This window comes from Diceros bicornis, chromosome 5 (genome assembly GCF_020826845.1).
Source record: "Diceros bicornis minor isolate mBicDic1 chromosome 5, mDicBic1.mat.cur, whole genome shotgun sequence".
Lineage (NCBI taxonomy): Eukaryota > Metazoa > Chordata > Mammalia > Perissodactyla > Rhinocerotidae > Diceros > Diceros bicornis.
Window position 1 is genome coordinate 68,636,606 of NC_080744.1, and position 23,499 is coordinate 68,660,104.

The 23,499-nt window shown below is 58.0% G+C and overlaps 1 protein-coding gene across 3 annotated transcripts in view; it reads left to right on the plus strand.

The window, feature by feature from the left end:
• The window catches only part of LINGO1 (leucine rich repeat and Ig domain containing 1), a 78,715-nt gene that overhangs the window by 48,101 nt on the left and 7,115 nt on the right, over positions 1-23,499 (plus strand). The window contains exon 1 of one of the 3 annotated variants that reach the window (XM_058542124.1): positions 12,087-12,403. The exons of the other annotated variants lie outside the window; for them this stretch is intronic. Coding sequence (XP_058398107.1) covers positions 12,398-12,403 — 6 coding nt within the window. The 5' untranslated portion in view covers positions 12,087-12,397. Of the gene's footprint in view, positions 1-12,086; positions 12,404-23,499 lie in introns of those variants that run through there. 3 annotated transcript variants of the gene reach the window in all.

Sequence of the window (23,499 nt, forward strand, 5' to 3'; positions counted from 1 at the left end):
GCTGCACCAACCACACTCGTGGTCACAACAGTTCACCCTCTTGAGGGCCAACCACGTGCTGGGCCTGTTCCCAGGGCTCGGAATGGAAGATGTCATTTAATCTTCACAACCCTTTGGAGCAGGTAAGGGGACTCGCCCGAGGGGTCCGTATTCCAGAAGGTTCTCCCACTCATCACAGCCACCCATCTCCCTGTTTGCAGATATATCATCCCCCCCGCCTAGTCCCCCACTAGAAGGACATCAGGAAGGAGGGCAAAAAGCCCGGGCATCCTGCCTGGGGGTGGCACCAGACTCTCAGGAATGATGCCTGCTTTCCTGCGTCCCTACCTGAGATTTTCCCTTGGCTTGCTGCCTCTGGGCCAGGGCTGGGCCTCCTCTCTTGGTGTAAACCCTAAACCATGGAGCTTGGGACCACCTTCCGTACCTCCCCCTCACTGACTCCTGGGCTATGACTGGCAGGGTGGCACACCCGAGAATGGCAGAAAAGGGGGTGAGGCCCCCCTAGCCAGAAGAGGCCCTGCAGAAGCTCCCTGGACCCGAGGCTCCTGGGCTTTCCTCCCTGCATGCCCACCCTCCAGATGCCCGTGAGCCTCTCTTCCCTTCGGTGTAAGCTGACCACTGCTGATGGTTCCAGCAGTCCTTACAAGGTCTGACCTGGACAAGGGAGGAGAAAGGGCCCTTCTCACCTTTGAGGGTTGCCTCAGCCCCCAGTCCTACCCCCAGGGCTTCCCCTGACCCCCTGGACAGCCCTGCTCTCCCACCTGGGCCAGCCCAGGCAGCCTACCTCTTCCCTATTCCTTCTCAGCTCCCAGTACCATCCAGGTCCACCTGTCACTGGCCCAGGGGTCTGGCCTGCCTTGCTCTCCCCTGACCCTCTGAGTGAAGGAGAGTAAGCCAGAGAGATGGAGGAGAGACAGAGAGAGAGGGACAGACCCTCGAGGGGTCAGGGAGGGGCTGATGCTGGCCATGAGGGGCTGTGGCCTGACCAGCCCACCCCCAAAAGTGCACACCCACCCAGTTCCTTGTAGCAGCCGGGGGCCATACCGCGGCACCTTCTGCATGCTCCCGCCATTCAGTTTGTTGCAAACTTTGAAACCAGACAGGCATGTTCCAGCATCCCCACGTATGACCTATGTGATCCTGGGCAAAAGATGTCCCCTCTCAGGGCGGGAGGGGATATCCTTAGGGCCCAGAGTGAGCACCTGTTCCCTAGAGTTGTCCCTTGAAGATGCCTCTATCCTTTTCTGATCAGGCCACCTGGCTGTCACTGCAGGCACCTGTCCCAGCTGTCCCACCCCGCTGGGCAGGTGATGGACAGGCAGGTGCCAAGGGCCGGAGTTCTCAGGCAGGAAGAGAGCTCCTGGGAATGCCATACCATGGCAGCTGTCAGAGCGCTCGTCCCAACAACGTGACACCTAGCATGAGCATGAGCGTGAGAATCTCCCTACCTCCTCTGGGAGCTGAGTTGAACTGGTGTGGGGAGAGGCTCTAGACTCCAGGCTTCAGCGCAGACTTGCTGTGTGACCTTGGACAGCGACTGATGCCTCTCTGTGCATCTGCACCACAGGCCGCAGTGGGACAGACCAAGGCTGCACAAGATGGGCGGTGCAGAGAGGACCCCAGGAGGAGAGGCCCAGCCCAAAGCACAGCTGACCTTTCAGGATTCCCTTCTTTCCTCTGGGAGAAGGAAACCATCCAGAGAACAAATGCTCTCCTGGGGGAGTGTTTCAGGACTCTGGGAGGAGCGTGTCCGCCCAAAGCCCCCCTGTGGCCTCAGGCAGGTTGTGGAGGGTGATCTGGCTGCCTCTCCAGGGCCAGGCTGGGGTGAGGGGTACCTCCCCAGGCCCAGATGGCCTCCTCTTGCCTGGTGTGGCCCTTCGCAGGGCTGAGCACACCAGGGGAGCCCATGTGACTAAATCAGGCTGCTGGTGCCTCCTTCAGGAGGGAGCGTCCCAGAGACTGCAGACCTCCAGCCTGAGAGTGGGGTTCAAGCTCTTGGTCATCGAGGAGCCAGAAGGCCAGCATCCCAGCCATCCCCTACCCCCGCTTCCCCATGAGGCCTCTCTCTGTTGGCAGCTCTCGCTCCGGAGCCCTGCCTCCACCCTCCTCCTCTCTCCCTGGGGGTAGGGGTGCCCCATGTGTGTTGGAGCCTAGGGTGGGCCAAGCCCTGGCAGCTGGACTCCGTCCGCCTCCTCGGCTGTCTCCCCCTTCCTACTAATGTCCTGGACTCGGGCCTTAATGGAGCGTAAATAGAGCCTTGCAGGGGGAAGCCTCGTTAGGCCTGATCTACCCACTCCTGTGAGATTGGGGGTGCACGAGGGAGGTGAGGGAGTGCCCTATGCACAAGGCCTGTTGTGCACCAGGAACATCACACACATATGCTCCTAGGACCCTCCTACAATCCTCCAAGGTAGGCATGACTACCCTCAGGTAGCAGGGAGGGTATGAATGCAAAGCAGCTCAGAGAGGATGGGTGGCTTGCCTAAGGTCACACAGCCAGCAAGTGGCTTCCCTGGGATGTGTACGCTATGTGTGTGGCCCCAGTGTCCAGTTCTTCCCAGCACCCCGGCTGGCCTCAGCACATCAGGCTGGGAAGGACCTCAGAGTTCTCCAGGCTCCTCTAACGTCCTCTGTGGCAGGTTTGTCCAGCCTCAGCTTGGACCTTGCAGGGATGGGGCGCTCACAGCCCGTTTTTGGCTCCTCGTGTCTGTGGACCTCCTCTCTGTCCCAGCACCACTTGATCCACAGCAGGTTGGGATGGTGGAGGGGGCGGGGAGGGGGGCAGCCAGCCTCTCAGCCTCTCTCCACACCACCCCGCATCCATCTCCCTCTGCAGTCAGGGAGGGTGTGGGGGAGCCCATGCAGTGCCAAGCGGCCAGCCACCCCTTCGTTAGTCTTAGCTAACAAGCTGTTTATGGGTGCGACGTGACACCTGCTTTCTTCTTTATAACTTCAGTAATTTATGGGCATATTAGTGGCCAGGCAGCCACCCTGGGTCCCAGCCAGACGGGACGGGGCGATGCAGCCGGGTCCCTCTGCAGATATTTATTTCTCTCCTACCATCAATTATTAAGGAGCTCTCCTTCATTTTTGCACATAATTACATGCGCCGTTATGGTTCAAACACCCCTGCTCTTAATCCCTCTGGAGAGGGGCCCGGCCTGCCCAACAGGGCTGAGCTGGCATGGGGACCCAGCTGGTTAGAGAACACAGAAGGCAGACACTCTACGTGGGAGAGAGAGCCTCAGCCACACACCCCCTCTCAGCTGAGCTGTTGGCCGGTGCTGGCCTTCCTTGGGGCCGGCTATCTCTGCCTACCGTCCCAGGGCCGGGCCTTTGCGCCTGCTGTTCTCTCTGCTCTGAGCACCGTCGCCCCGCTTCTGTACAGCTGGTTGACTCCTACTCACCCTGTGGATTTCAGCTCAGCATCACCACCTCCTGGTTGTCTGTCCTGACTCCCGAGGGCCTGCTCTGTGCGTGCACAGCCCCCACGCTTCCCTCAGCCTGATCACGCTGCGTCGAGTCGTGTGCACTAGACTGTGGGCTCTTTGGGGCACAGAGAAAGCTGTAGCGAGTGTTTGTGAGTGAGTGAGTGAATGAATGGGTAGATAGATGGATGAATGCCTCCACCTGCCTCACCACTAGTGTGCCCACTGAAGCACCTGCCCCCTCCCTTCCTCCAGGACATCTGTCCTGATTGCTCCAGCCACACACATCTCCCTCTCCTCCAGACCCTCCCAGTCTGGGCTGGGATCCCCCAGAGGGCAGCAAGGCCCGGGCCTTCCATCTCTGCCCCCAGCACGGAACAGAGGGCCGGTCAGGAGGGAGGGAGAGCAAATCCCGACAATCTCAGCTCTGCTGTGTGACCTGGGGAAGTTGCTCACCCTCCCTGATCCTGTTTCCTCATTGGTTATGTGGGGGTAATAATGGTTCCTACTTTACCGGGTTGTGGTTGAGGCCTGTGTGAGATCATTTGTAAAAGCACCTGAAACAGGGCCCAGCAGGGTGTAGGTGCTCAAGCAGTATTCCTTAACCTTAACCCTTGTCTGCCTATGAACTGAGGCGACGTAACATTGGACCGCACTGAACTGTGTTGAGTCATATCATTCACACCTTCTCTTGGCCACACCTCCTGGTTTCTAGTCTCCCCTGCTATGTAGCTGGCCCCAGGCTTGGCTCACAGGGCACTCTGCAAATATTCCAGATGGACTGGTCAAAACTTCCTCAGCATCTCATCCACACCTACCAGGGGGAAGGGGCGAGTCTCTCCCGTGCTGCAGGATGGGTGGAGGCCAGGAGGGTACTGTGGCCTCCCCCACATTAGTGCCAAAGTGAGGACCCAAGCCCTGACCCCCCACTGCACTTGAAAGCCCAGGAATATCTGCCTGGAGGCCCCGTGCTTCGGTTTCCTCCTCTCTAGGGAGAGATGATAATACAGTGGACCCTGTGGGGTTGTTGAAAGGATTCAGTGGGTTACTTAGAGCCACCTACCTGCTCATGGCGAACACTCCGGGATGTGGGGTTCAGGATAGGCCGACTCTAACGCCCCCACTTCCTCTCTCCCCAGAGGTAATGTTCCCCGGTGTTGAGCATTCGCATGCATGGTTTTGTACTTTTCCTATATATGTAGGTATGCAACACAGTTGGATAAACACAGTTTATAGAGTTTGGGGCTTGTTTTTAAACTTTATATAAATGGCACCATCTTGCGCACATCTTTGGTTTTTTCCTCCACATTGGGTTTGTGAGATCACCCACGCTGATTCGAGTAGCTCCGGCTTACCCATTTTCATTACCGTGTAATATTCCACTCTGTGACTATACCGCCTTCTGTTCATGCCTCCTCCTGGTGTTGGGCATGCCAGGCGTTTCCAATTCTTCACTATTACAGACACTGCACCCTGTGAACGTTCCTGTACTTGTCTTCCATGGGTGTGTTTCTCCAGGGTCTATGCCAGAGGGAATTGTTAGGTCATAGTGCGCTTCTTTTCCACTTCACTAGATAACCACCAAGTTGCTGTGTCTCTCCTCACCCTGACTGGCTGCAGGCACTTTGCCTGCATTATCTCAGTGGCCATGCCATGTTGGGAGAATGGAATTTTTATGTCCATTTTACAGATGGAGCAGGTAATAGTTATCTACTGCTGCATAACAAATCACCCCCAAACTTAGTGGCATAAAACAACAAATATTTAGTATCTCCCAGTTTCTGTAGGTCAGGAATCCAGGAGAGGCTTAGCTGGGTCCTCTGACTCTGGCTCTCTCACAAGGCTGCAGTCAAGGTGTCAGCAGAGCGTCAGTCATCTCGAGGCTGGACTTGGGGATGGTCTGCTTCCAGGCCTGCTCATGTAGCTATTGGCAGGTCTCAGGGCCTCGTGGGGTGTTGGTTGGAGACATCAGTTCCTTTCCATGCAGGCTTCTCAACAGAGCAGCTAATAACTCGGCAGCTGGCCCCCGTCATAGCAAACAAGCAAGTGATGGAGAGAGGGTAGCCGAGATGGAAGCCACAGTCTTTTTGTAACCTAACCTCGGAAGTGATAGCCCATCACTTCTGCTGTATTCTTATTCTGTTCATTGGAAGTGAGTCAGTTAGTCCAGCCCACACTCAAGGGGAGGGGATTGCACAAGGGTGGGAATACCAGAAGGCAGGGACCATCGGGGGTCTTAGGGGCTGCCTATCACAGGGCAGCTGAGGCTCAGAGAGGTGAAGTGACTCATCCAGGGTCACACAGCACTTAGAGACAGTCAGGACTGGAACTCCAGACTGCTTGGCTCTGAGGCTGGACACCTTCCGGGCCGCCACACTGCCTTTGACTTAAGTTAATAACAGGTTCCGACTGAAGTTAATAAACAAGTCTCCCGCACAACAGAACTCAAGACAAGCACTTAATGAATGGATTTGCTAATAGCGCTGCCTGTTTGCACACATTAGCTCAAGTTCCCCCTGACGTGATCCGTGGGGACAGCTGAGCCCAGGCCCTCGGGAGAAGCCGCTCTGCTAAGCCTGGAGCCCAGATTCCCAAAGAGCCAGAGAGTGGTCCCTTTAGTCAAACTGCTTTTTGTATTTGCTTTATTGTTTTTGCTCTAAATTTAATCATTTGGGTGTTTTTGTGGTTTTTGTCTTTTAAATGGATTGCACACTTCCCTGTGTTCTTAAGGAGAGCTAACTGTAAAGTCCAGAATATCAGGTATTCCCCTGGAGGGACTTCAGGGCAGGCAGGGCTGACGAGCAACTCCACTGACTGGCTCCAGACAGGTTTCCTGCTTCTCAGCTCCTATGGATGCAGCAGCCTGGCGCCCGCTCAGCAGGGCCGTGTGGCCAGGCTGGGTAGGGCCAGCCCCAGGACCTCTTCTCTGTCAGAGATTTGATCCTGCAAGAGCCTTTGGCCTCCTCCGATTTTCAGTGTCCTTCCAAACAGTGGAGGCTGCTGCCCACATTGCTTTCAGATAAGTGAATGTCACAAATGCTGGAGCGTTTCCCGTGGAGGCGTGGGTGACCAGGGCCCCAAGATGAGGGGAAGTGAGAGCTGAGGATTCGAGAGCACCTCTGCCCCCCGTGCCCCCGTATCCCCTTTCTCCAGGGGAACTCATTGCTCCTTCCTGATTAATGACTGCAGTAGATTTTAATTTGCACACATCACACCCTCTGAACCAGGGCTCTGGGCTCTCTACACCCTCTGAACCAGGGCTCTGGGCTCTCTGCGGCAACTGGGGGAGACACAGGATCAGTCCCTGCCCTCAGGGTGTTCTCGATGCTCAGAGGATGGAGAACTTGGTCCAGGCCTCTCCTAGTGGGAGTGCTGAAAGGGACCTTCGGATAGACCCCGTCTTTACAGAGGAAGGGCTGTGGGGTCAGGGGGCAGAGAGAAACCATAACAGTAAGTTTAATAACCATAATAACACCTACATTTATTAAGCGCCTACTGCATGCCAGGCGCAGCATCAAGTACTTGGTATACATTAGGTCAGGAGAGCCTCACACCAACCCCGAGAAATGGGTCCTACTAGTATTCCTGTCTTACAGAGGGGGAAACTGAGGCTCAGAGAGGTGCCCAAAGACACAAAGGCCAGCTCAGAGTGGGAGACTGAGGTGCTTAGAGAAGGCTTCTGGAAGGAGCGGGCCACAGAGGGCCCTGCATTGGAAGGGAAGGAGGGGAAAGGATTCAAGGAAGTGGGTGTGGGGTCTGAGAAAGCTGTCGATGACAAGACATGCCTGTGGTGGGGGCTGCCAGGGAAGAGGATGCCCCAAGGAAGTAGGGGTGGGCCTTCCACACTCCTGCCCTTGGAGTCTTGGCCTCAGCCTGTACTCGCAATGGATGTCCCTCCGTGTCAACCAGCGCATGTCTACATCCAGTTGAGCCAGCCACTGTACAAAGAAGTCCCCTTCAGCTGAGCCCCGTGCCCTTCCCTGCACTGGTTGCCCTGTGCAGGAGTGGAGGGCCAGGGCTGGGTGCACCTTGACGAGGGACCTTGAGTAAGTCCCTTCCCTTTTAGGTGCCTCAGCCTAACCCTCTGTATCATGCCTAGGTGGGACCCTGGCATCCTGAGTCTCTTCTGGCTCTTGGGGAGGGACTTAAGAGGGGGCAGGAAGGTCCTCATCCTGGCCGCAGCTCCAGGCCCACTCCTAGAGGGACTGTCCTGCCAGCCCCTCAGGTGCCTCACATTGCCGTGCACCCCCACACCCACAACCCGCTGCACCAGTGTGGGGCTCTGACCTATGGATTTTTTGCCACTTCCTTATCCACTTCACTCTGGCCGGAATCTCTAGGACTTCGTTATCCCAGTGGCCTTGGTGACCCTAGCATGGTGAGTGTGGGGCTTCAGCAGTGGCTCCTGGAGGCTACAGGGCCCTGAGTTTCTGGGCTTCAGCCCTCTAGGGACTCAGGGTCCTTCAAGGAGCCCCCACCTGAGGCCTCATCCCACTCTCCCCACTGTCTAAGCAGGGCCACAGAGCCCTGAGCTTAGAGACCAACCCCTCATTGCATAGATGGGAAACTTTCACCCAAGGAGGGGGAGCGACCCCCAAAGGTCACACAGCAAGTTGGTAAGAGCGCTCAGAATCAAATTTGTGGCATAAAGTGGGACATGGGGTCCGCCTGCTCCACAGGGATCTCCAGCTGGATGCCGGCTCCAACCCACTCCCCCAACCCTGCTCCATGCCCAGTGCCACTTGCCCAGCCCCCACCCGCCTCCCCGGCTCCTGGTCTCCGTTTTTCTTGCTAATTACAGGTCTTAGCAATGACTCCACTGTCCCAGCCATTTTCGAGCTGTCATTAATTTCAAGTGCCTTCAGAAATAATCATCATCGTAAAACCCCTCGAGCTGCTGGGATGCAAGTGGGCAGGACCAGCACAGAGCAGGCATGCAGGCAAGCCTGTGTGTGCCACGCATTCCTCCCTGTGCCTTGGGGACCACGCCTGCCTCCTGCATCCTCAGCTCCCAGAGTGGGGGAGAGCAGAGCTGGGGCTCCGGCATCAGACACACAGAGCTTCAAAGCCCAGCTCTCTCTCTTATAAGCAGTGAACTTGGGCAGGATCCCAGCCCTCCCAGAGCCTCAGTTTTTCATCTGTGCAGTGGGGATGGCAATACCAATCTTGAAGTGAGATGAAGGATGTGAAGTATAGCTCAAGCTTGGCTTACAGTAGGAACTGAGTAAATGTTAGAGGGCCCTGTCCCCTCCTCCAGAGTCCCATGGCAAACCACCCCAGCTCCTGTGCTTTGCTGGGAACACTCAGGTTGCAGCAGGCTGGCTCCTTCTCCTTCTAGCCATCAGCTTCTGCTTATTGGGACTTGCTGAGTTTTCACCCTGAAGTCAGGATCTGCTGTGTGCCCGCTCCTGAGACACGCAGGCTCAGGCCTGCTCTGGGGAGCTCCTAGTCTGAGGACAGAGAAGGAGGAGACTAGGGCCGTGCCTGTAAGGCCATTTCAGTCTGGGGAGGGGAGACAGGAATGGAAGAGAATGGTCTTAGCTTGGTCTTGAAGCACAGGTGGAAACCATGACGAGGGCATGCTGAGCAGGTGCACCAGCAAGGACAAAGGCTTGGAGGGATGGGTGAACATTTTTCAGCCGTAGCTCCAGGGTATGGTCCCCTGGTTGTGCCAGTGAAGTTGGACTGGGCCACCCTGATGTCTCCCATTCTCATGGCCCTGAGACCCCTGAGAGGTTGGGGACCACCTCCCCAGACAGGAGTGGAGAGACAACGTGGTCTGCAGCTGGTGCAGAGGCTTCTGAAAGGGGAGGACCCAGTGACAGGACCCTCCTTTATGGGGTCTCCAGTGACAAGGCCAGGGGCCTGCACTCTCACCAGGCCCAGGCTGGACTCTCAAAAAGGCCTTTTCTCCAAGTTCTTCCCCCAAAGCCTCCCCCTCCCCATTACTTCCACTGGTGCAATAAAACAGAGAGTGCTGGCTGGGTCATTTCTTTTGGAGAAACGGAAAGGGAAATGACTTGGATACTGTTTAGCATAGAGAACTAAGGCTGCAGGGCAATTCCTCCCAGACACAGCTCTGTGGTCATCCCCGCTGCCTCCAAGGCGCAGAGGGATAATGGTGGGCCCCAGAAGAGCCCATCCCAGCTTGCCAACTTCCTCAGCCAGCATCTGGGCGTTGGGGGTGGGGGCAATGGGCTCTCCCCCATTTCTCCGCCGAGATCACTGAGGCGGGGAGCAGGTGAGTCGGGGGCGGAGATACGCGGTGGCCGCTCAGTGCCTGCGTCAGTCTCCGCACCAGGAATAGCCCCCGCCCCCGCCGCCGCCCCCCAGCGGGTCTGCGCGCCCGCCGGTGCCTGGCGGAGCCTCTACGCAGGAGCTAGAGAGCGTCTATTCCTGTCGGGCTGGTGGGAGGAGGCGGCGCGGGAGGGCGGGAGCTCACGGCTAACTCACAAACAGCCGGGGTGGGGGAGCTGGGGAACCTGGAAGGGGGTCCAGGCAGCACAGAGTTGAGGGGCCAGGGAGCCGCCTTCGCTGGGCTCTTGAAGGGAGGGGGACTCCTGGGCCGCCGCCTCTGTTCCCCTCCCACCTGTAAGTCCCTCTGCCAAGCCCGCCCTCTACTGGTTTACTCAGCTCTGGAAGGCTATTCAAATTCCCTTTCCAAGCTTTGCTAGCTGTGTGACCGTGGGCAAGCCCTGTAACCTCTCTGAGCCTGAGCTTTCTTCTCTGTCACAAGGGGATCAACAGAGCCTCCTCTCAGTTGTTGGAGGATGAATGTAGAATGCACAGCACAGCATCCGTACCTGGTAGGAGGGGCTCCAGCTAGGCCTAGGATGAGGATGGACATAGAGAAGAGAGGAGACAGTTCTCCAGGCAGAACTGTCCAGGGTGGTGGTGTGGCAGTGAGACTGAGAAGTACCAAGACTGTTTCGCTGGAACAAAAGGTCCGTGCAACTCTTTGGGCTGTGTGTGTGAGGCTAGACAGTGGAGAAGCAAGATGCTGCTGGGGGAGGGAGAAGACTGGTGGTGACCCCATCATGCCAGCCAAGCGTCTGCAATGAATGTCAGGCAGGCTTCGCGGGGCTGGGGCTAGGGCAGGATCCCGGGGTCTGTCTCAGAGACTGAGAAGCTTTGGGCCAGTCTCCTGCCCCCCAGCCTCAGCTTCCTTCTCTGCCTGCGGAACCCCTACCCCGTGGGCTCAAGGTGTCAGGAGCACTGATATGCTAATGGGATTCACTCCCAACAGTGGAGAAGGGGTGAGTGTGTGTGGTAGTGTCAGCATTGGTGGTCATTCTAATCAAATTAGCTTAGTGTTAAAGGGCATCTGGCTTCAAGGAGATGGAAGGAAGTGAGGTCCCCAAGGGTCGTAGCAGTCTTTGCCAAGATAGCTCCGTCAGCCGATTCCCGTATCTGCTGCTCAAGGAGAATCTGAATCTCTGAGCAGAGGTCCCATTCCCTGGGCCCTTCTGAGTATGTGGTCCCAGCCCAGGATCCCCTGGACCGTTTCAGAGCGGGTTGATGGACAGCCAAGGCCGGATTGAGGCTCTGCGCTGCTCTCTGCTGGTCACTGGGTGCAGTGCCCACGGCCAGAGCGGCCTGCTGCCCTCTGCTGGACAGGAAGGCAGGCTGGGCGGGGACCCGGGCTGCAAAGGGGGGCGCAAGACCCGGCTCGAGGTAGAGCCGCGGAGCTGGTGCGCCTTCCTTGCGGTCCCTCCGAGCTTCCCTCTCTACCTGCCTCGCCCCAAGGCCGCCCCGATGTGGGCCTTCCAGGGATTCGCGGACATTTCCGAGAAAAGGGGACAAGGCGCAGGATGGAGGTTGCTGGCCTGACCCTACCCAAGCCGTCCTCCAAACAACCCTGGCTGGGTGGGGAGCCTCGCCTGTTCACGTGCGTGTGACCGTCCACACAGTAGGGTGCAGTGACCCCAGTTAACACGCGTGACACGCGCTCACATGTACACGCATGTGGCCACACGCGAGTGTGCGCTCACACTCCCAGGGAGGACTGCAGGCTGGACTCTCCGGGCCCGTGCTACCGGCGACTCGCCGGAGCCCGGGACTTGGAGGGGCGCGGCCGCGTGCAGGACTGGAGCACGGAGACTCTGGCTCAGGCGCGAGGCTGGCGCGCCCCTCGCCTGCGCCCGCCTCGCCTGCGCCCCGCTTGCCAGTTTCGCTGCCCCATCCGTACGGGGCCGTGGTTGGGGTGCTCCTCGCTCTCCTCCCCCTTCGAGCCCACACCTCACACACCCCCCTCCCTTGGTTTTGCGGCCGCTCCTTCTCCTCCCCCGCCCGGCTCCGCCGCTCCTCGCTCCTTCCCTCCCTCTGCCCCTCCCTCTCTGTCTCTCTCCTCGCTCCTCGCGCTCCCTCCCCGCGCCGCGGCAGAGCGCGGAGCCCGGGCGGGAGCCGGCGCGGGAGCCGGTGCGGGCAGCCGGCAACAACGCAGGCGACGGGTCGTGGTTCTGGCCCCGGAGCGTGCGGTGTCCCCACCCGCGCCGCTCCGGCCCCTCTCCCGACGCGGGGCTCCGAGCAGCATGCGCGGCCGCTGCCCACCGGTCTCAGCCCTGGCTCCGGCCCCGCTGCGGAGCGCGCCCGGCCTCGACCCCGGCCCTAGCGGCAGAGGCAGAGGCGGCGGCAGCGGCTCCAGGCCGGCCCGGGGCGCAGCACCAGGCTCGTGGAGCCGGCATCGCGCGTCCTGAGCGCACCCGCCCCTCTGCCCTCCGGGGCCGCGGCCTCCCGCCTACCCAACCCCGGCCTGTCGCCCCAGCTCCGGCTCCGGCTCCGGCTTGGCTCCCGCCCGCGTGGAGCAGACAGACAGACAGCTGGCTAGCCCCGCGAGGGTGCGTGGACTGCCGGGCGGAGGTGTCGGACGAGGAGGAGGAGACGGAGGAGGGGGCTGGGCAGGGGCTGGGGCCCGGCGGAGGAGACATGCGATTGGTGACCCAGCCAAGCGGACGGACCGCGCGCCCAAGATGCAGGTGAGCCCGGCGGCCGCGGCCCAGCCGGGAGTGGGCAGCCCCGCCGCAAGCGCCCCTGGGGGCCGCTGTCGGCCCGGGCTGCGTCCTCCTGGGGCTGCGGGGCACCTCAGCACTACTCAGACCCCTCTTTGGGCTCACAGATGTGAAGATTCTTCCTTTCCCCTTCCTCCCACCCCAACCAATTCCAGGTTGGCTAGCTGGAACCCCAGAGCTGTGGAGGGGCCTCCACCGGCGTCCTAGTCCTGCTGGTCCTCCCTTCTCCCTACCATTCCAACACTGGTCACCCTGGAGGGTAAGCCCCCTGCTCAGCGGTGGGTGACTTCCTCTCTCCAACGACTCCCCCGGGTACCCCCAGGCAGCCCTAGCCAGCACCAGGCACCCCTAAGCTGGTGGATGCAGGTCAGGGACCAGGTTTCTCCACAGGCTCCAGCCTGGGCAACAGCTCCCGCCCCTCACAAGGAGAAGCCCCCTTCCAACTCCTGCCCGGGGGGTGGGGAGGAAAGGGGACGTTGGGGGTAGGGATAGCAGAGGAGAGGGAGTTGGGTTGAGGAGGACCCAGGAACCCTTCAGGGGCCTCCCCTTTGTCTGTCTTCAGCCCAGGCTTCTCACCTCCTCCTGCCCCACTTTTCATTCTGAGGCAGAGCGGCTGGGAGGTGGGAACCAGCTGAAAAGAGAAAGGTGAGGAGGGAGCCTCCTGCTCTGCCCCCCACCCCTGTGAGGAGGGCTGTGGGCTTCCTGCTCCCCAAGGCACCCCCAGGAGATATGTTCCTCCAGGTGGATCCCACTGTGAGGAGGGGTGGGGCCAGGCCCAGTGGGCAGTCCTCTCCGGGTTTTTGCTCTGGGTCCCAGCCCAGCCCCATCCAGCCCTGGTTCTTCAGGCATCGGCATCTCTTTGTTCTCAGAGGTCCTGGGGTCTGGGTGGGGGAGAAGGGGCATCTGGGAGGATGGGAACAGCTCTGCCCTGGTGGGGTGGGAGTGCAGGAGGCCCTGAGGTAGGGGGCAGTACCATCTGGGCAGTCCTCTTCTGCGTGGCTTGGGCAGCTGGAGGGTGTGCAGCCCAGCCTGGCCCGCAGCTCCAGGCTCAGCCCTGCTGGTCATCATGCCAGTGGCTCCAGCACCGGTGCATCCCATGCCCAGGGAGCAGTGAACCGGGGCACCCAGGCGGCAGAGAGCCTGGGGCTTCCCCACACTCAGCAAGGAGTGCCAGTGAGGGCAGAGAGGCTTGGCTGCTTTGTCCTTGTGTGGGCCTGGAGGGGCTCTGAGTCCTCACTCCTCTGGGAAGGTGCCAGCACCTGGTCTGCTGGGACAGCTTGCCTGGCCTTCCTGCTTTCTTCCCATGCCCTGAGGCAGGCAAGAGGATAAGGGGGCAGAAGGGAGAGGCCAAGAACTCCTCGGAACCCAGATAGGGGCTCCTGGAGCACCCGGCTGCCCCGCCTGGAGGGGGGCTCACAAAGGCGGGGACAGGCCCCCCATGGTGTTCTTGTTGTCTCTACCCCTCCCCCACCCTCTGTCAATTTGAGCATGAGATGGGCCTTGGCTAGGGCTTGGTCACAACTAAGGAGCTAGAGTGGGTCCCTAATCCAAGGGGCCGAGTTTCGGGAATGGGTGTGCGCTGAGAGCCAAGTGCTCAAGCTTGTGGCCTGAGGGCTCCTGTGTGACTGGAGGGAGGCAGAGAGACCACTCTACTCCTTACAACAGTCCTCTTTGATCCTGCGGGTCAGCTCCTCCATCCCCTGCCTCTGAACACCCGTTTTTCCTGTACTAGATATTACTTTCTAAAACCCAGAATTCCAGAGGGACACCGGGGAAAAAAAATAAAAAACACCTCTTATGAGGCATAAAGCCAGACAGGATCCCCAGTCCAGTGACGGCTCATCTGGTGCTGTTCTCCAAGTGGCGGGAGGAGCGCAGCTGGGGCCAGGGGGGTCGTTCCTGTTGAGAAGTGACTGAGGCAGTACAGTGGTTTGCACAGGGTCCCGTGGAGGCGTGAGGCAGTGTGTCGGGGGGTGGGTTCAGGAAGTGGGTCCTATGGGGCTAGGGAGGGCCAGGGAGGGGAGGCGGTAGGTGGTGGTAGTTTCGAGTCAGGGCCTTGGTTTGCTGGCTGGGGTCTCTTGGTCTAGCTGTCCTGTGTATAGCACTCTGTGGAAGGATAGTGACCTTCTAGCCCCAGGCCCCCTCCGCCTGTGGTTACCCATTGACAACTCTCTGTTGTGTTCCCACCAGTCACCTGGCTTGGTCCAGCATCCCTACCCAGAAAGCCCTCTTCTCTCCTTCTCCTGGCCTCTCCTCCAAGAAGCCCCCCTGACTGCTCCAAGTCACCAATCCTCCTGCTCCAGGCACCCACAGTGTAGAACCACACTGGCTTGCCCCTAATATTGTAGCAGCCCATTGATTCATGTGTTTATTCTATATATCCTGTCTGGGCTGCCTGCTTGGCTCTGGACTAGGCCCTCCCATGGCCCACATGGATTGCCTTGAACACCCTGGGCAATTCTGAACCATCCCCTGGGCTCCCCTCCCTGGCCCCTGGGATAGAGAAGACACTGGGAGGCACAGGGAGCAGCTGATGGCTGGTGGCAAGGACTACCTGGAGGAGACACAGTGTCCTCAGCCTGTATGGATGGACAGAGCCAGGTGACATCAAGGATGCCCCAGGCAGGGGTTGCAGAGAGCCAAGGCAGGTACACACACAGGCACTCAGAAGAGGATGGGATTTGTTCCTGGGGGGAGGTGGTCAGGGGTCCTCCAGGAGGAGAGAGAGACTGGGTGGTCCTGAGGTAGTAGCAGACTTTGCAGAGACAGAAAGCAGGGGATTCCAGAATCAGGGAAGGTCCTTTGTATAAAGAGTGTGAGAAGCAAGTTCCTTTCCAAATGCATCTGAGGCATTCTTGATGCTGACTTTTGTGTATGTGTTGAATGAATGAATGAATATCCTTGGGTGCTGTGGGCCCCGTAGAGCTGTGCTGATAACAGTGTCCTCCTCTGGTGTGTTCAGTTCCTTCGACGTCATTTTATAGTGAAGTTGCTGAGTGTGGATCCTGGAGCCAGATGCCTGGGTTCAAATCTCAGCTCTACCACTGCCTAACTGTGACTTTGGGCAAGTTACTCAATCTCTCTGGGCCTCAGTCTCCTTATCCATAAAGTGAGGATAGCCTCTGGGTCGTTATGAGAATTAAGTGTGATGACATGTGCAGAGCATTTAGACCACTGCCTGGGACACAGGAAGCTCTCAAGAGATGCCTGCTCCTCGTAATTGATATCAGTGATGTGAGCTCAGTCTTAGCCTTGTGTGTGGTACAGAGATTTGATTTTATAGCTGAGAAAACTCACACAGAGAGGTGGAAAGACTTACCCGAAGTTCCCAGCTTACAAACATGGGGCTTGGTCTAGAAAGCCTTCCTCCTCAACTCTGGGCTGGGGCTCTTGCTCCCTGGTCCAGGCATGGCCTGTTAATTAATTAATCAAAGTATTTAGTATTAATAATAATAATATAATGAACACCGTGACCCTACTCCCCATCCTGAACGCTAGCCCTTTAATAATGATGTACATCTTCCCACGTGCTTCTCCTCGCCCCATCCCTTGGCCTCTTTCTCTGAGGCAACCACTACCCTAAATTGTCTATTTAGCATTCCCTTGCCTTTTTAAAATCATACACTTCAATATATAGAAATTGTTCAGTTATAGTTTTTTTTTGAACTTTGTAAAAAGAACATGAAATTGTATGCAGTCCTCTGGAATTTGCTTTTTTTCCCCCAACATTATATTCATAAGCTTCATCTATATTGTTGCAAATAATAGTAGATGTAGTTCATTCATTTCCACTGATGCATAATGTTCCGTCATTTGAAGGTAACACAGGGTATTGCTCGTTCTTCTGTGATGGGCGTGTGGGTTGTTTCCCTTTTTGCTCCTACAAACAGTGCCACCACGAACCTTCTTGTCCCGTCTCCTGAGGCAGCGTGCAGAGCCCTCTGGGGCACACAGCTAGGAGCGGAATTGCTGGGCCGTAGGGCATGTTCATATTCAGCTTTACTAGGAGATGTGCCCAAGTGTTTTCTAGATTAGTTGGACCAGGTTATGCTTCCCCAGCAGGAGGTGAGTGTCCCCATTGCTCCCCTCCCTCACCAACACTCAGTATGGTAGGACATCTCAATTCATACTGATTTAATGAGTGTAAGTGGTGTTTCGTTATGGCCTTGATTTGCGTGTCTGGAATACAGGGTTGCTGGTGTATGAAATGGGAGTGAGATGGGCAGCAGCCTGCGTGTAAGCGATCGTCCCCTCGGCACCTCAGTTTCCCCAGTTGTGGGGATGCTGTCTGTACAAGCCTTGAGCTCAGGGGTGGGCAGGAGCAGCCACGGAGGTCTCCTGAACCAAGTGGGAATGAAGGGGGAGCGAGGAGAGCTGAAGCCCCTGCACTCTGTGTTCACCCCCAGGATGGGCAGGGGCAGTGCTAGCTTAGAAAGTGGAGGGAGCCTGTGCGTCATTATCTTAATAACACACAGCCCCCTGAACACCCTATCCCAAACCCTGGTACCTGGCGTGGGGCTTGGCACTGGTACATGCTTATTAAGAGTTTGGTGACTCGAAGAATGAACACTGGATGGAACAAACGTTATGTTTGTTCTTCCTTCATTCTTGCCTCTTTGGGGAGTCCTCCCTGATTGCTCTTGCCCATTGAGTGAGTGAGGGGTGGCTGAGCGAGGTGGCTCCTGGGCACTGGCGAGGCCCCTGATGAGGCCTTCAAGCCCGCTGCCTACCCACAGGGGCTGAGAAGCCTGGTGCCGGCAAGCTCTTATGGAGCAGCTCCCTCTGCCAGCCTGGTGCACCAATGATTGATTCCACGCCGCTCTCCCCGCCCGGGCCTGGGCCCCTGGAGCTGGTTAGAGACGAGCATCAGGGCTGGTGGAATAATTATGCCTATTTCATGTGACACCCAAATTGATTGCCGCCAGGGTGGCATTACCAGGGCATTGTTCCTCGTCTCCAACCTCTTATTACATGTTATTAGGGTGTGTGGTGTGTGTGTGTTTTTCTATTTTTTCCCATTTCGGGGAATTAATCTCTCTCTGCCACCTCCTCTGCTTGCTTCTGCAGAGAACCTGCTCGCAGCTCTGAGTGGGGGTGGAGGCCCAGGCAGCATGCTTCCTCTGCCTGGCCCAGCACAGGGCTGTAGATGCAGTTGGGGGCTTGGCCTTCTCAAGTACCTTTGCTTGGGCGCAAGATGGGGGTGTCTCAGAGCTCAGAGGGTGCTGAAGTGTGGATCCCGGCAGAGGAGTCTTCCTGCAGTGTCTCTGATCCATGGTCTCTGCTTGCATACCTCTCATAACGGGGTGTTTGCTCACTATCTACCAAAGCAGATCTTCCATCTTGAACCATCTGATCTTCCATTTGATTCCTCACACTGAGCTAAATGGGCCTCCCCGCTGATTCCACCTGTGGGTCTTGGCTGCACCCTCTGTGCCTGCACTGGACCCTTTGCACCCTCTGCCTTGGGACACCTGTTAGAGATTTGCAGAGATGCCAGTGCCCCCCCCCCTCAAGTCTGGGCTTCTCATGAACGGGCAGCTGGGTGATGGCATTGATTGTGCCTGAGCAGAACACAGCACCCACATGTATGTGACCGGGGGGGTTCATCACCTCTTGATACTGAGCTCAGTGTACCAGGGTGGAAAATGGGCTCTGGCAGGAGGTGGCCAAGATTCAGGTGAGCAGAGAGGGCTTTGAACAGTCAGCGCCAGGAGAAGGGCAAGCGCTTTTACTTATAGTTTGCCTGTCTATGTTATAAATAACTCACTGGACCGCAGTTTGTGAGGTATTGGGGGTGGTTTTAAAATCTTTTCCCCTTTTTGAGGCAGAAATCACCCAAACCTTCATCCGTCCCTGACCTGGCCCCCTGTGTTACCCTGGTGTGACACTGGGGGAGACGGTGGCTGCAGCGGGGAGGCTGGGGTTCTCCCCAGGCCCTCGCCCTGAGATCTATGGGACCTTTGACTAGTCCCTGATGCTCGTGGGCCTCAGTTTCCTTGGCTATGTGATGGTCTCTAGGGTGATGGTGCCTCTGGGGTTAGACAAGCTCAGTGACCTTGGGCGGGTGACCTAGCGGCTTGGAGCCTCAGTTCCCCATCAGTAGAGTGGGGTCAGTGATGCCGCCCGCACAGGGTGTGTGGTGAGGGTTGCTGGGGTCGTTCTACGAAGCCCGTAAGTGCATGTACTCCATATAAATGTCTCTTCTCTCCCCTCTGCTTGAACTGTCTGCCCCCAGCCCTGGGAGGGCAGCGTGAAGTCTGCCATTCCCTTTTCTAGAGGAGGCGTCTAAGGCCCAGAGATCTAAAGCCACTTGCCCCCTATCATGCAGCTCAGCAAGCCCTTGAACCGGAATCAGAGAGAGGCAGTATGCGAGAGTGGTCAGCACAGCCTGGGGTCTAACTGCCTCGGCCCTAGTCCCAGCTCTGCCACTGATCACTGGGTGACTTTGGGCAAGTTGCATCACCTCTCTGTGCCTCAGTTCTCTTATCTGTAAAATGGGGATAATAATACAAACCTGATAGGATTGTTGTGAAGATTAAACAAGTTCGTGTTTGACTTCATATTGTGCTAGTCGTGTGACCTTGAGCAAGTTACAGAACCTCTTTGTGACCTTGAGCAGGCTAGAGAACCTGTTTGTGCTTCTGTTTTTCCCATCTGCAAAATGGGGATAATAACAGGACCTACCTCAACGGGTTGTGGTGGGATTACATGAATTTTTATATGTGAAGTGCCTAGAATAATGCCTGGCACTGCAAAGTTCTCCTCTAAGGGTTTTTCCCATCATCATCATCATCATTATATTTATGAGGTCTCTGGCCTTCCAATCCCAGGCCTGTTCCACCACTCCCCTCAGCTCCTCCTCCCCGCCCCAAGTCTCCGAGGCTGTGATCTCCCTTGTCTCCCAAGCCCAAGGCTTGTGCCCCACCCCCCCTAGGTGGGGGTTGGCTGGTTCCCAGGCTCCAAAGGCTGAGATGGGCCAGCCTGAGCTGTTCCCAAGGTAGAGAGAGGAGCTGGGGCAGCTGGGAGAGGCCCTGGGGGCCCAGGAAGGTGTGTAGGCCTGAGGGTGTGAGTGGAGATGAGGCAGGCGGGTCTGCCAGGCACCTCCCAAGGGCCACTGGCCTGGGTGGGGGATGGGGCCAGCGGCCCTCAGGGGCATCTTCCTGCACCTGAGAGCCTGGTTTGGCATCTCAGACCTGGAGAGAGATATGAGGGTGCAGGACCTGCGTTTTCCTTGAGCTCCCTCAGGTCACAACATGGGCGCTTCTTACCCCTCCTCAGTTCTGGGGCAGCGCCAGGCCAAGTAGGGGTGCTGTGTGCTCAGGCAGGCCCAGCACAGGCAACAGGGAAGCTTCCCAGAACCGGTGCCCCTCCACCTCCCCCAGGCTGGCTCCCAGCTGCCCAGCTGGCCTCTCACCTCAAAACAACTCTGTTAAGGGGCCAGCAGTGCCCAGAGTGGTCCAGGGCTCTCTCAGGGTCACACAGCAGGGCAGGGGCACTAGCTGGAGCCCAGGCCTGGCACCTGTGAGCTCAGTGCCCTTTGCTTCCCCAGAAGTGGCCTCCTCTAGGCCTTGCCCCAACCCGGCTCCTCCCCACCAGGCCGGCCACTCCTGGACAGCAGAGCCTATATATAGAAACCCTTAAACACTAAGATGCTTTGACAATTAAAATTCATAATTTATCCCGCAAATGGCCTGGGGCTGTGGGCTGGCCGGAAGGCTGGCAGCTCCTGAGATTAGCTGTGCTCCGGTGGGGTGGGCGCTGGGGTGGGCAGGGGCGTCCCTCCCTCAGGTGCAAGGGGCCAGGTGCTTGCCCAGGGCCACACGGGGGCAGTGGCGGCAGCCAGGGGAGCCTGGCAGCTGCCCTAGTGAACAGGTGAGCAGCCACGTTGTGCCCAGTCAGCACCTCCAGCCCGGCTGAGAGGCCAGGTGAGCACCCTTGGGAGAGGATTGAGTTTCCAAGAGCGCCTAAGAGATGGGGGCTGGTGGCGCCGGCAGGGAGGGCGGGCAGTGCTGGGGGGAGGAACACCCGCGCAGGCCACACACACACACACACACACACACACACACACACACACACACACACACACACACACGGAGGTGCCTGCTCTCACACACATACACGCATCCTGGGGGCCGGCAGCTCTTTGCCAGAACCAAGAGCAAGAGGAAAATAAAGAATTATACACGACAAAGGATGTGACCTCAATTTTCTTCCAGGTTGATTTTTCTCTCCCCATAGGGGGTGGCTGGAGGAGGAGGAGGGAGAGGGCGGCCACGGCGGGCAGCCCAGCCCAGGAGGAGACAGACGCTGCCTGGCTGCCTGCGAGCGGGGCCCCACTGTCAGTCTGGGTTTCTCCAGCTGGAGCTCAGCCTGGGTGCTGCCCCCGCCCCAGGGTCCCCTGTCCCCCCACACCTCCTCCCCATGTGCCAGGAGGCGGCCCCTCCCTTCCCCTGGCTCTCAGCATAGCCCTGCCGGATTAGACTGGCCGGGAGGAGTCTCCCCATTAGCAGCTCACACCTTAAGCCATTATCAGCCATTCACACCTCAGCAGGGATTAGCCCTGGAAAGCCGGAATGGAGTGTCTTTAACAGGAGTCCGGGGACTGGGTCAGGATTTGGGTAGGAGAGAAGCAATTAGGAGTCCCTGGATGCTCTCCAGTGGACCAAGCCACAGGTCACCTCCACCCTGCACACCCTTGCTCGCACTGTTCCCTCGCCCCGCCCCTTACGGTGGTGGAAATGTGTTTGAATTTCAGCCTGAGCTCACGTGAGGCCTCCTCCTCCTCCATGAATCCTCTGTAAAGGGCCGAGACTGGGAGTGGAAAGCTGTTCCCAGGAGCTGGCCCAGCAGCTCTCTCTGCCCCTTTGAAGAGGACGAGGCTGCAGGCTGGGCCTGGGGTGCTGAGCCGTATCAGCCCCAACCCTGCACTGGGGGCTCTCAATCTGGGGGACACAGAAGGGGAGGCAGCAGAAGCTTCAACAGAGGGAGGAAGGGGGCAAGGTAAACACATCTGCAGTGCTCTGCCGGCAGAGAGCCACTGTAAATCCAGAGGGGACCCACAGGAGGGCAATCCCTTCTTCCTGGGGGCTTGAGTAGAGCTGCTTGGGGGAAGAGACCCTTGAGCTGGATTCTGAAGGCCTAGTGGGAGATCTCCAGGCACGGGGTGGATGGTTGACCATTGGTGTGGGAGAAAGGCCCTGCGCTGGGGCAACCATCGAGGGCTTTCTGTACAGGCCTCCCTCCACCCCCACATCACCCCACTCCCAGCCACGTGGACACGGCCGCCACTGAGCGTGTACATTTCCCACCAACGCACTTCACCATTTCACGAAATGGATCCAGCGGCTCCGGGCCCTGGAGCTGAAGGCAAAGAAAGGACCTCAGACAGGCGGGGACTTGGGGACAGGGTGAGTCACAAGGAATGCAGACCTGGCCTTGCCTCTGTTCTTTGGTGACCAGGCACGAGTCCCTTCACCCTTCTGAGTAATCAGACCCACCTCGTGGGGTGGTGGTGAGGACAGGATGCGTTAACAAGCCCAGGGCTCTGGACACGTGGTAGGAAATGGTGGCAGAGTCTGCAGGGCACGTTCTCACTCTGTTGTCCCCCGACTTCTGCCACCCTCCCCTGCCCCCAGTCCACATACTCATTTTTCCCCTCTGCTATCTCTGCCTCTCTCTTCCCCTCCCTTTCTCTCCTGTTTCACCTGCTGGGTGTCTCTTCTCTGTTTCTGTCACCTTTCCCCTCACCTGCTCTCCTGGTCATTTCTTGCTGGTGGAGCTGGGCAGTGCCCTAGGCAGACTTTCTGAAGCCCTCAGCCCCCTTGCCAGGTCTGCCATCCCTCCTTGCTCCCTCCTGCTGCAGACCCAGTCACAGGAACGTAGGGTGTTGGGATGACATGAGATTGTGCCTACCCGCCTCATTTCCCAGTGAGGAAACAGCCCTGTGCAGTTGCCCAGGTCACATGCAGCCAGGCTGAGAACCCAGAGGCCCTGGTGTCCAGAGGGCCCCAGGCCCCAGTGGTGGCAGTGGCCGCCTCCGTGCCAGGGATCTCATGCCTGTGTGGGCTGGGGATCCCTGCGGCCCTTGGGGAACGCTGAGTGGGAACACCATGAAATATTGATACCGTAAACCGAAAATAACTGAACTTTCCCTCCTGTGCTGCAGTCGACTCCAAATTAAGTGAGATTCTAGCATAGACAGCGGCAGCAGGCACAGGGGAAGGATATGGTGGAAAAACACTGAAAAAATTCAGTGTGTTCAGCATCCCATTTTCTGACAGTTGGAGGCTGTCAGCTTCTGTTGGGTTTGAGGGGCAGGGTGCCTACGTGCAGCTCTCTAAGGACTGGTGCCTTCCCTGAGGCCTGGGCCCCCCCCCCCAGCACTGTCCTGACCTGCGAGCCCCTCCCCTGTGCTGGCCTGTGTGTTTGAGAGAATCCTGCTTCACACCAGGTGGCTCTCGGGGCAGGCGGCCTGACCAGGAGGGACAGAGACCTGCCTCCTCCAGCCTTGTGCCCAGGCCTAGGGGCAGAGGCATTCCCTTTGGGAAGCCTCAGTTTTTCTAATCTGTAAAATGGGTAAGAAAGACCTCTTTTGAATGCTGGTGTGAGGGTTTCTGAGACTGCGTATGAAGCCTAAAACCTGCCCGTACCCGGTGCTCTGTGAATGTCAGCCCCACCGCTTTTCTAGGTGCAGGTGTCCAACTGGCCTGTGTGGGCGGGGCTCTGTGTGTGGGGGAGGCACACCCCTGCCCCAGGGACCTCCAGAAGCTGCCTTATGAGATAGAATGACCTCTGACCTCCCTCAGTGGTTCTCCAAGTCCACCCATGAGTGATCCCAGGCCCCCTCTGTCTCCACCAGTCACCCCATCCCACACTGAACCCCTGGGGGGACAGGCCCAATGTGAGGCCCCAATCTGGCATGCCGACCAGCCCCTCAAATAGATCCTTCCACCCCTGGTGGAACTGCAATTTGGGTCGTGAGCCCCCACTCCCCTTCATTCCCCAGCCGGTTTGAGGATGTTAACTTTCCAGCTGGAGAAAGTCCAGTTTCTGTTGTGGGTTCC